Source organism: Neoarius graeffei, chromosome 23 (genome assembly GCF_027579695.1).
Source record: "Neoarius graeffei isolate fNeoGra1 chromosome 23, fNeoGra1.pri, whole genome shotgun sequence".
NCBI classification, from domain to species: domain Eukaryota; kingdom Metazoa; phylum Chordata; class Actinopteri; order Siluriformes; family Ariidae; genus Neoarius; species Neoarius graeffei.
The window spans coordinates 40,893,642-40,905,642 of NC_083591.1; the positions used below are offsets into that span (position 1 = coordinate 40,893,642).

The 12,001-nt window shown below is 40.7% G+C and overlaps 1 protein-coding gene across 3 annotated transcripts in view; it reads left to right on the forward strand.

Annotated features, from left to right (window-relative positions):
• Positions 1 to 1,836: 1,836 nt before the first annotated feature.
• The window catches only part of LOC132871726 (GRAM domain-containing protein 2B-like), a 35,163-nt gene continuing 24,998 nt past the window's right edge, over positions 1,837 to 12,001 (forward strand). For 2 of the 3 annotated variants that reach the window (XM_060906175.1, XM_060906176.1), the window contains exons 1-2: positions 1,837 to 1,939; positions 10,339 to 10,461. In XM_060906175.1, coding sequence (XP_060762158.1) covers positions 1,890 to 1,939; positions 10,339 to 10,461 — 173 coding nt within the window. In that variant the 5' untranslated portion in view covers positions 1,837 to 1,889. Of the gene's footprint in view, positions 1,940 to 8,361; positions 8,490 to 10,338; positions 10,462 to 12,001 lie in introns of those variants that run through there. The other variant, XM_060906177.1, reaches the window with a different exon arrangement.

The following is a 12,001-nucleotide window of genomic DNA, read 5'->3' on the forward strand; positions in this document are numbered from 1 at the left end:
TTCAGTGTTGCTTACTCTTGGGGTGTGTGTGTGGAGGTGGCAGGTGTGTACAGGTGTATGAGATGTGTTCGTGCCTCCAGAGGGATAAGGTATTGCACCAGTGGTGCTAATTTACCTTTGCCAAGCCTTCTAATTTTGTTGTACACCTGATATACAGGCAACTCCAAAATTAAGTGCACCCTTCATTAAAATGTGCCTTAATGCCTATAGACAACAAAACATACAAGGAGTGATATTTGAGCATAAACACAGGGATGATCTTTTTTTTTTCCAGTGTCAGATATAATTTCTTAAGTTGAGCACATTTTCCTGGAGAATTAAAAAAAAATTAAAAATTAAAAATATTGGCACCCCACTATCAGTATTTCTTGAAACCACCCTACAGCAAATAACATCACTGAGACTATACTTTCAAAGATACAACCCCAAGTCAAAAAAAGTTGGGAAGGTCTCATCTCATCTCATTATCTCTAGCCGCTTTATCCTGTTCTACAGGGTCGCAGGCAAGCTGGAGCCTATCCCAGCTGACTACGGGCGAAAGGCGGGGTACACCCTGGACAAGTCGCCAGGTCATCACAGGGCTGACACATAGACAGAGACAACCATTCACACTCACACCTACGGTCAATTTAGAGTCACCAGTTAACCTAACCTGCATGTCTTTGGACTGTGGGGGAAACCGGAGCACCCGGAGGAAACCCACGTGGACACGGGGAGAACATACAAACTCCGCACAGAAAGGCCCTTGCTGGCCACGGGGCTCGAACCCGGACCTTCTTGCTGTGAGGCGACAGCACTAACCACTACACCAATATACCACCAAGTTGGGAAGGTCACCAGTTCAATTCCCTGGACCAACAGGAATGGCTGAAGTGTCATTAAGCAAGGCACCTAAGTCCCAACTGGTCCCCAGGCTGCTCTGGGTGTATTGTACATTGCTCTGGAAAGGAGGGTCTGCTAAATGCCTGTAAGGTAATGGGATGTTCTGTGTTCACACTTGCATCCCATTGTTCTTGTACAGATGATTTGACTTTTGATTTATTAGCTTTGCCATAGCAAGATCTATATATGTACATACATTATGGCTGAGAAACCACTACAGCTCGCGCCAATTTCAGTGGCCCCATTGTACCAAATCTGCATGTTTTTGAACTGTGGGGGAAACCGGAGCACCCGGAGGAAACCCATGCAGACACGGGGAGAACATGCAAACTCCACACAGAAAGGCCCCCATCAGCTACAAGGTTCGAACCCGGAACCTTCTTGCTGTGAGGCAACAGTGATAACCACTACACCACCGTGCTGTCATCTCAGTAATCTGATCTCTTGCAATATTTACTGACAGATATGTTAATTACCGGTATGCTTCATTACTAGTCCTACATTCTAGTACATTCTACAGTGGAGGTTGCCTGTGTATTAATGTAGGACTATATTGTATCCCTGTTTCTTACACCTTCACCTACATTTTCTATGTTCACAACAACCTGAAATTTCCTGATGACTTATTGCAATCACCTGCGTGATGTGCATCTGCGCATTAGATCAGAGGGTGTTATGGAAAAACCCATGACTCTTCATCACCTGTTCCCTCATAAGTTTGCATAATGTGCATGGAGTCATGGTGCAGTAACCATGCTTCATCAAAGAAAACCCCATTCAAATTCACTCCAGTTGGTAGAGCAAATGGAACCTATGCATCCATGGCAACTGTTGAAAGGGGAAATAGATTTTGGTCAGAGTGGGTGGGGCTAATAGAGCATGAAGAGGAGGAGCCTGAATTGCTCCCGGCTATAGTACTATCAGCTGTGTAGTCTGTGCTTCTGTGTGTGGAGAGAAAGTGTGAGTGACGCTGATCCATATTGATCCAGCTGATTTGTGTTTGAAACATGGATGGAAATAAAGAAACTGACAGGAAATTGTCACTGGGGAGTTTGGGGTGAGTCACCCACTGCTGTATCATATATTTAAATATAGTGGTTGGGATGGAGCTATATGTAATGATGGTGAGGTTTGTCGAACAGATGACTAGATTATATGTTAAAAGTCAAATAATGTAATACACTACACTTTAAAGTTAAGTTGATTTGGTTTTTTTCTGAATCTCAGCAGTATGATGGTAAAATCATAGTAGATTGTTCATATTTTGGATATATAACTACTAAAAGCACCAGAAATCATGAAAAACAAAGATCTCGGGCTGTCGGAGCCACTGCATAAGAAAGTATCATGTAGCATCTGAGACGTTCATTCATTTCTGTAAATGTAAGAAAGAAAGTATCATGTAACATCTGAGACATTCATTTATTTCTCTATGAAAATGTCAATCAGTGCACAGTTCAAGTTGGACACATGCCAGGAATGTGTACTGTGTCTAACACAAGATGGAGCTGTTGATGACACATTGCTCAGAACACATACATAATGCATGACACAGACCGACATCATAAATACAATCAATGTAAATTCAACCAGCAGTCAACCATGTGCAAAGATGCATAGTTATATATCGTTACAAAGTATTTAGTATAATTTATGAGTAATTGTTTAAATACCACACATATTTGTAATAAGTTTTCATAGTTTAGTCTTTTATGACTTAATACCCGGGTGGCATGGTGGTGTAGTGGGTAGCGCTGTCACCTCACAGCAAGAAGATTCTGGGTTTGAGCCCCGTGGCCGGCGAGGGTCTTTCTGTGCGGAGTTTGCATGTTCTCCCCGTGTCCGCGTGGGTTTCCTCCGGGTGCTCCGGTTTCCCCCACAGTCCAAAGACATGCAGGTTAGGTTAACTGGTGACTCTAAATTGATCGTAGGTGTGAATGTGAGTGTGAATGGTTGTCTGTGTCTATGTGTCAGCCCTGTGATGACCTGGCGACTTGTCCAGGGTGTACCCCGCCTTTCGCCCGTAGTCAGCTGGGATAGGCTCCAGCTTGCCTGCGACCCTGTAGAACAGGATAAAGCAGCTACAGATAATGAGATGAGATGAGCTGAGACTTAATACCCAAAGTCTTTACTCAAGTAAAAGTGCAATTATTCATCTAAATCCTGAATACTAAGTACTCTGGTCAAAGATCAACACTTAACTTTATGGACAAGAGTTAAAATGTTTAAGTGCAAGAAAGATTCACAAAAGAAATAGACGCCTGCTTCAGATCACACACTGATTTTAGTTATTGATGATTGCCTCTTTCACCAAGGATCCAACATTATCTATGGCGAACTAACACAAGCTTTTTTTTTTTAAATCACTTGAATGCTAACTAGCATGATAATAAATGACGATACAAACTAGCTCATTCTTGATTTGTGAGGAATTTAGATTTATTGATTTCTTGACTTCTTGAAACTAAAGCATCACCTTATGACAATGAAATGTAGGTATATAGTGTTTTAAAATGTACTGAGTATGAGGGTACGTCAAAAAGTTCTCGGCCTTACCCAGAAACAAGGGGCGTAACTCCCATTTTGGGGCATAACTGTATACTATAAAGCCTTATATCACTGTCCAGAAAAACTCAAATGAAAGAAGCAGTTAAAGAAAAATGGAGAGGAACACTTCGAGCTGGCGTGATGTTGCTCCAGGACAATGCGACCGTCCACACAGCACAGCTGGCAGTGGCAGAAGCAGCTAAATGTGGCTTTAAACTGTTGCCCAGCGCACCTGACCTGGCACTGTCTGACTTCTATCTGTTCCCCAAACTGAAATCCCATTTTCAGAGTGATGATGAAGTCATCCATGCTGTTGAGGATCTGGAGGCTCAAGATATGACCACCTTCTGTGAAGGGATAGTGAACTTTGAACATCAGTAGACAAAGTGGATTGAAGTTAAAGGAGACTATGTTGAAAAATAATGCAAGAGCAATCTTTCTCCTGTGATGTTTTCTGGGTGACGCTGAAAACTTTTTGAAGTACCCTTGTAGAAAGTAGAGATTTTTCTTTTGAAAGCTTGGAAGAAATCGGTGGGGGGAAAAACCCATTAAGTACACATATTTCAAATTAGACATGTATAATAACAAAGATATTGATGTTTCTTTACTTCCCAGAAGGTCACAGGAGTAACTTGTGATAATATTCTGGAATATCTTGATTTTAACTTTTTTTTTTTTTTTTAAATGTTAGGCCTTAGATTAGGCGGCACGGTGGTGTAGTGGTTAGCGCTGTCGCCTCACAGCAAGAAGGTCCTGGGTTCGAGCCCTGGGGCCGGCGAGGGCCTTTCTGTGTGGAGTTTGCATGTTCTCCCCATGTCTGCGTGGGTTTCCTCCGGGTGCTCCGGTTTCCCCCACAGTCCAAAGACATGCAGGTTAGGTTAACTGGTGACTCTAAATTGACGGTAGGTGTGAATGTGAGTGTGAATGTTTGTCTGTGTCTATGTGTCAGCCCTGTGATGACCTGGCGACTTGTCCAGGGTGTACCCCGCCTTTCGCCCGTAGTCAGCTGGGATAGGCTCCAGCTTGCCTGCGACCCTGTAGAAGGATAAAGCGGCTAGAGATAATGAGATGAGATGAGATGAGGCCTTAGATTAGATTAGATTAGATAGAACTTTATTGATCCCTTTGGGAGGGTTCCCTCAGGGAAATTAAAATTCCAGTAGCATCATTACAGGATAAATAGACAATAAAAAATAGAGAAAACTTCTAGATAAATTAAGTATTTACATATTAAAAAAAAAAAGTCCATCAGGAGAGATATTGCACATTATATTGCACATTGTCCAGTATTGCTTTTTGTCAGGTTAGGCTACTGCTCCTTCCCGTCCTCTGTCCTCCTGTTACCCCTCCCCCCCAGAGAGGAGTTGTACAGTCTGATGGTGTGAGGGACAAAGGAGTTTTTAAGTCTGTTAGTCTTGCACTTGGGAAGGAGCATTCTGTCACTGAACAGGCTCCTCTGGTTGCTGATGACGGTGTGCAGAGGGTGACTGGCATCGTCCATGATGTTCAGTAGTTTGTCCATAGTCCTCTTCTCTGCCACCGTCACCAGAGAGTCCAGCTTCATGCCGACCACAGAGCCGGCCCGCCTGATCAGTTTGTCCAGCCTGGATGTGTCCTTATTTTCTCAAATAACTAACCATACACAGCTCCTGCGGAAAATGCAGTTATTTTACCATCATGCTCTGTGTTCAGTTTACTGTAGACTGAATTAGCCATAGCATACCATGTTGACACAGCAGAAGGCAATATACTATACACTAAAATAGTGAATGTAAACAACTAACCTGTTCAAGATTTTAAAATGAGCCATCATATGAGTCATTATTTGGGAAGTTGAGGCCTGTACAGTAATATATTTCAGTAACAGGTTAATTATACAGTATATTCTCTGTTTAGTTACATTTTAAAATGTTTGTTGTATTTTTTTTTTTTACACTTTTAGATGCTGCTTGACTTGTCTGACCTTTTTAACACTCCAAGTAAATGTACTTCGGGTTAAGCAAGAAATAAAACATGACAAACATCTCATCTCATCTCATCTCATTATCTCTAGCCGCTTTATCCTGTTCTACAGGGTCGTAGGCAAGCTGGAGCCTATCCCAGCTGACTACGGGCGAAAGGCAGGGTACACCCTGGACAAGTCGCCAGGTCATCACAGGGCTGACACATAGACGCAGACAACCATTCACACTCACATTCACACCTACGGTCAATTTAGAGTCACCAGTTAACCTAACCTGCATGTCTTTGGACTGTGGGGGAAACCGGAGCACCCGGAGGAAACCCATGCAGACACGGGGAGAACATGCAAACTCCGCACAGAAAGGCCCTCGCTGGCCACGGGGCTCGAACCCGGACCTTCTTGCTGTGAGGCGAGAGCACTAACCACTACACCACCGTGCCGCCCACATGACAAACATGTTATAGGACAATAATCAACAACAGGGTGATGTGATGCAGCCACAAAGCAGTTACTGTACTCTTATGAAGAAAAAGTTAATTATTTTTCGATATTGGTATGTCCTAAAGTGCTTTATTCTTTTTATACCATAATGGTCTTCTGCTGTTGTATCCTACGTGCTTCAGAGTTCAGTATATTGTGTACATTCTGGGATGCATTTCTGCTCACCACCACTGTAAAACGTGATTATTTGAATGATCATAGCTTTCCTATCAATTCAAACCAGTCTAACCATTCTCTTCTGACCGCTCTCATCAGCAAGCCATTTCTACCACATGCAGGATGTTGATTTTTTTTTTTTTGCTTTGTTTTTCCACATCATTTTATGTAAACTCTAGAGACTGTAGTTTGTGAAAATCACAGGAGAACAGTAGCTTCTGAAATGCTCAAAACAATCATGACAAGTCACTGAGAGCATGTTTTTCCCCTCCCATTCTAATGTTTGATATGAATATTAACTGAAACTCCTGTGCTATATCTGCAGGATTTTATGCATTGAGCTGCTGATGCATAATTGCTGACTGGATAATTGCATGTATGAACAAGTGTACAGGTGTTCTTGGTAAAGTTTTTGGTGTATGGTGTAGTTTCTAATATGTGCATGACAGGTAGTGTTAAACCACAATGATTAGTAAAATATAAATACAAAGAGAATGTGAAGATTTGCAAATCATAGAGAAACTATATTTCATTGAAAATAGTACAAAGACAACATATCAAATGTAGAAACCAAGAAATTTTGTTGTTTTTTATGCTCATTTTGAATTTGATGTCAGCAACACATTTCAGAAAAGCTGGGACAGGGGCAACAAAAGACTGAAAAAGTTGTATAATGCTAAACCCCCCCCCCCCACTAATTTGGTTAATTGGCAACAGGTCAGTTACATGATTGGGTATAAAAAGAGCATCCCAGAGAGGCAGAGTCTCTCAGAAGTAAAGATGGGTTCACTGCTCTGTGAAAGACTGTGTGGGCAAACAGTGCAATGATTTAAGAATAGCGTTCTTCAATGTAAAATTGCAAAGAATTTGGGGATCACATCATCTATGGTACATAATATCATTAAAAGATTCAGAGAATCTGGAGAAATCTCTGTATGCAAGAGACAAGGCTGAAAACTGACACTGGATGCCTGTGATCTTCAGGCCCTCAGGAGACACTGCATTATAAGCAGACACGTGTCTGTAGTGGAAATCACTGTATGGGCTCAGGAACACTTCAGAAAACCATCATCTGTGTAAACAGTTCATTACTGCATCCACTAATGCAAGTTAAAACCAGATATAAACAATATCCAGAAACACCGCCACCTTCTCTGGGCCCAAGCTCTTTTATGATGGACTGAGGCAAAGGGGAAAATTGTCCCAAGGTCTGATGAATCAAAAGTAGAAATTATTTTTAGAAATCATGGACACCACATCCTCCAGGCTAAAGAGGAGAGGGACCATCCAGCTTGCTATCAGTGCACAGTTCAAAAGCCAGCATCTGTGATGGTATGAGGGGGCATTAGTGGACATGACATGGGTAGTTTGTACATCTGGGAAGGCATCATTAGTGCTGAATGATATTTACATGTTTCAGAGCAATATGCTGCCATCCAGACAAAATCTTTTTCAGGGAAGGCCTTCCTTCTTTCAGCAAGACAATACCAAACTGCTTTCTGCACACATTAAAACTGCATGGCTCCATAGTAAAAGAGTTCAGTTGCTAAACTGGCCTGCCTGCAGTCCAGACCTGTTTCCCATTTACAACATTTGGCGCGTTATGAAGCGCAAAATATGACAAAAGAGACCTCATACTGTTGAGCAACTGAAATTACTGTATATATCAGGCAAGAATGGGACAACATTTCTCTTTCAAAACTACAGCAACTGGTCTCCTCAGTTCCCAAATGTTTACAGAGTGTTGTTAAAAGTAGAGGTGATGCAACACAGTGGTAAACATACCCCTGTCCCAACTTTTTTGGAACATGTTGCTGACAGCAAATTCAAAATGAACATATATTTTTCAAAAAACAACACAATTTCTCAGTTTCAACATTTGATATGTTGTCTTTGCACTATTTTCAATGAAATATCGGGTTTCCATGATTTGCAAATTATTGCATTTGTTTTTATTTACAGTTTACACAGTGTCCCAACTTTTTTGGAATCGGGGTTGTATCTAAAAGCACCAGTTTGGAATGCTTTAAAAGTGAAAGTGATAGCACAGTCTGTACCTTGCTCCTCCTTGCATTGTCTCAGTGGTCTGGTTTACACCAGGAAGGAAAATCAACAGTTAAAGGAAACAGTTAAACAGGTTTCCCTGCTTCTCAGAATCTTTAGAAAGTAAGTTTCATTCAAGCTGAACAGCGCAATCCAGAACAAATGTAAATGTGCATTCAAAGAACCTCGCTCACTGAGCATGCGTTATGTTGTATTTGTCCACGTACCAGTTTTGGGAGGTGAATGCTGTCAGTTTATAAAGCATTCATGATGTGTTGCATGTGTGAAGTGTTGTACTGCTTTAGCCTTGAGTAGCACATTTCATTTCATTATCCGCTCACAGTTAGTGTGAGGAGCATCGTCTGTTGGAGTAAATGGAACATGAATCTTCTGAATGGTAAATTCTTTCTCTCTGTATAGTTAGTATTTCAATTTTGAAATGAATTGATACAATAATCTATATAGGAAATGTTAAAGTTTGTAATGATGCGGCATGTGAATCTTTATTTAAGCTGAACACACACACACACACACACACACACACACACACACACAGCAAACGAAACAAACTAGCACCAATCCAAAGTTTGTACACCCCTATTCATTCATAGGTTTTTCTATATTTTGCCTATTTTCTACATTGTAGAACAATACTGAAGACATCAAAACTATGAAATAACATTGATTTTGTCTGTACTGAAGAAGGTTGAATTGATAAAGTATGAGTGATCTAGAAATATACATCCTCTGCCATCTAGGAAATTCTGCCTCACCGATCGATCCAGGAGCAACAATCATTGACACTGACACACATCAGTTCAGAGATGTTTTTCAGTTTATTGAAGGACAACATGCGTATATATCCACATTCAAGAGTGTGTTGTAGCAATATGATTCAAAAATGTGATTTCAGGACGCAGAGTTGGCTGAGTGTGATATGGTAACTTCAAGTGTGTATATATATATATATATATATATATATATATATATATATATATATATTAAGCTGTCTACTATGACTGCTACGAGAAGTTAAATTGAAGTAACACTGAACCTCTGGGGACCTGCTATTATGAAATAAAGCTTTCTTCACTGTATCAATTTTCACTTCATCATTCAGTTTACTGTTGAAAACTGCTGACCTGCCAACCAGATCCCTTAGACACGATGTCTCTAGAAACAACGATTCAAATTACAAGGAGGCATTCAGTTTACTGGCAATACAATGCATTAAATCATGCAGATACAGCTTCAGTTATTGTTCACATCAAACATCAGAATAGGGAAAACAGTCTCTTAAACTAGAAGGGCACTCGGTATAGTGTGTACCTCTGCCAAGCCACATATCCAGATTTGCATCAAAATCTAATCAATTGTTCCTTGGCTCATGGCTAAACTTTCTTCAAAATTTCATCAAAATCCGTTCACTGCCTTTTGAGTTACGTTGGGAACAGACAAACAACCAGCGGCAAAAACATAACCAACAAAGTTGGCGAAGGTAATAATCACTCTTTACAACTGTGGTGAGCAGAAAAGCATCTCACGTCAACTTTTATGCATACAAATCTCAGGAAATGAGCAGTTTCTGAAGGTTGGAAACTTCTAGAGAAATATGTGAATATGTCCTGAATTATGACTCAGCCTAGTGTTGTAGTCAAGACCACCTAAACCAAGACCAAGTCATGACTAATATCAAGACCGAGACAAGACCAAGACTTTAAGGGGTTGAAATCAAGTCAAGGCCAAGGCAGGGCGAGACTGAGCCAAGACCAGGACCAGACCAGTGTGTGTGTAGGGGGTGACAGCTGTTAACAGGAAGAAAACTTTCAAATTAACAATGAGTCACATTATTGGTCACATTTGGAGCAGGAAATTGTACATCCAATCACAGTAACGATGTTAACAAATAAACCAGACAATATACAGGCAATGTAGTGAAATCCCCACAGTTGTGGTCTTGACTGGTCTTGAAATAAAATCCCAAGTCCTCTATGTCCAAGACCAAGTATAAATGAGGCCGATTCTGAGACGAGACCGAGACCTTCAAAAAGTGGTGTTGTGACCGGTCTCGAGACCAAGACTGGTCTCAGGTACAACAACACTAGCTCAACCACTAGTTGAAATGAAATTGCCTGAACAATACGCATGTTCTGATACAAGTTAAATTAAATTTTGAAGCTGTATCTGCATGATTTAATGCAAAATTAAAAGATGCCTTACTTTACTGTTTATTATTTATTTAATAGTGAAGGATCCCTGGTGAAGTCTAGAGAGTGGAAAACGAGGAGGCGTTCAGAGGGAATGAAGAACCTCGACGAAGCACATTTTGAAATCCTTAACAAGAACTTCCAGAGCAGCAGCTTCAAACGGTTAGCACACAGTGTACATGCAAGCCACACCATAGTCAGTCCATTTGTATCACAGGACTTGTTGGACATCAGTATGCATATTGTTCATGTTAATTTTTATTTAAATTATTGCCAGCCAACAGGAATAGCTGAGAAAACATTTTAATGCATTAATACTGCCAAGGAGCATGACGTTCAGAAGTTTCAACTTTCACTTTGTACTAATTATAAACTCAATATCATTCCGTGTTGTATAAAAGCATAGGGAGTCTCTTGAGTATCATGGAAAATGTGATGAATTTAGTGTTACTGTAGTGTGACAGGACATTTACACTTATTTGCTTATTTATAAAATGCTGATTTCTTAGATACACATATTATTTTAGGAACATCAGTGTACATCTTTGCATGAAACATTTTATTGGCTCTGTAGTTATTTCTAACTCTTGTAAATGTACACTGCCCAGCCAAAAAAGGCCACTGTTTGGATTTAAAGGTAGACTGCCTTTCAGATTTTTCAAGTGTAGGTCATAAAAAGAATTTTCCCTGACACCCAGTTATTTTTGTTTAGTGGGCCAAAAGCTACTGAATTCGAATCACAGACTTCCAATTTTATTAGTTTTTTTTAAATAGAATAATTAATGAATTTCGAGCCACATGGCCCCAAATTCTAATCTATTTTTTCCTGCTTCACCATGACCCAATTCAAGATACTATGTCATGCATCATGTGGTGGGCTTTCCCCATTCACGCAAGGCATTGTGGGACACAGTTTTGAAACAGGAAAGGAAAATGGAGGACGTGAATGAAACATAAAAGACCGACTACAGTAACGGAAAGCAAGAAGAAAAGACATTATGTTGCGAAGGAAAGGAAATGCAGGACCAAACTAATAAATATCGGCAGTCAGCGAGCACCTCGGTGTGATCAGCTGTTCGTTTAGCAACAGAATGATGTAACTGTGAGTGCATGGTCAGGGTAAACCTGTAGATGGAAATAATGCAACACTGGATGCCAGCTACTTTAAAACCCAAAATAAGAAGGAAAAGAAGAAGAAGCAGCTAAACCTATGCATCTGCACATGGACTTCCTCTGTCTGCTTGACTGCGCAAAGCAAGCGATTTCACGCACATAATTTGCTCGGGAATCCCCTCAAATTAAATAACTTCCCAGCCACAGAATGGTCTGGGTTTTTTTTTTTGAGATATTGCAGAAATAAACATATATCACAATGACCAAATTTCAGAGGGAACTAAATTTCACTGATTTTTATGCCTCCGCCACCATAAGGTGCAGGAGGCATTATGTTTTCGGGTTGTCCGTGCATCCGTCCCGAAACCTTGTGAACGCGATATCTCAAAGGCTAATCAAAGGAATTTCACCAAACTTTCAGCATTATTTTTTTAAAGATTTTTTTGGGCTTTTTTTCACCTTTATTGGATAGGACAGTGTAGAGACAGGAAATGAGCGGGAGAGAGAGACGGGGAGGGATCGGGAAATGACCTCGGGTCCCCGGATTTATGGTATGGCACCTTATTCACCTGAGCCACGACGCCCCAAG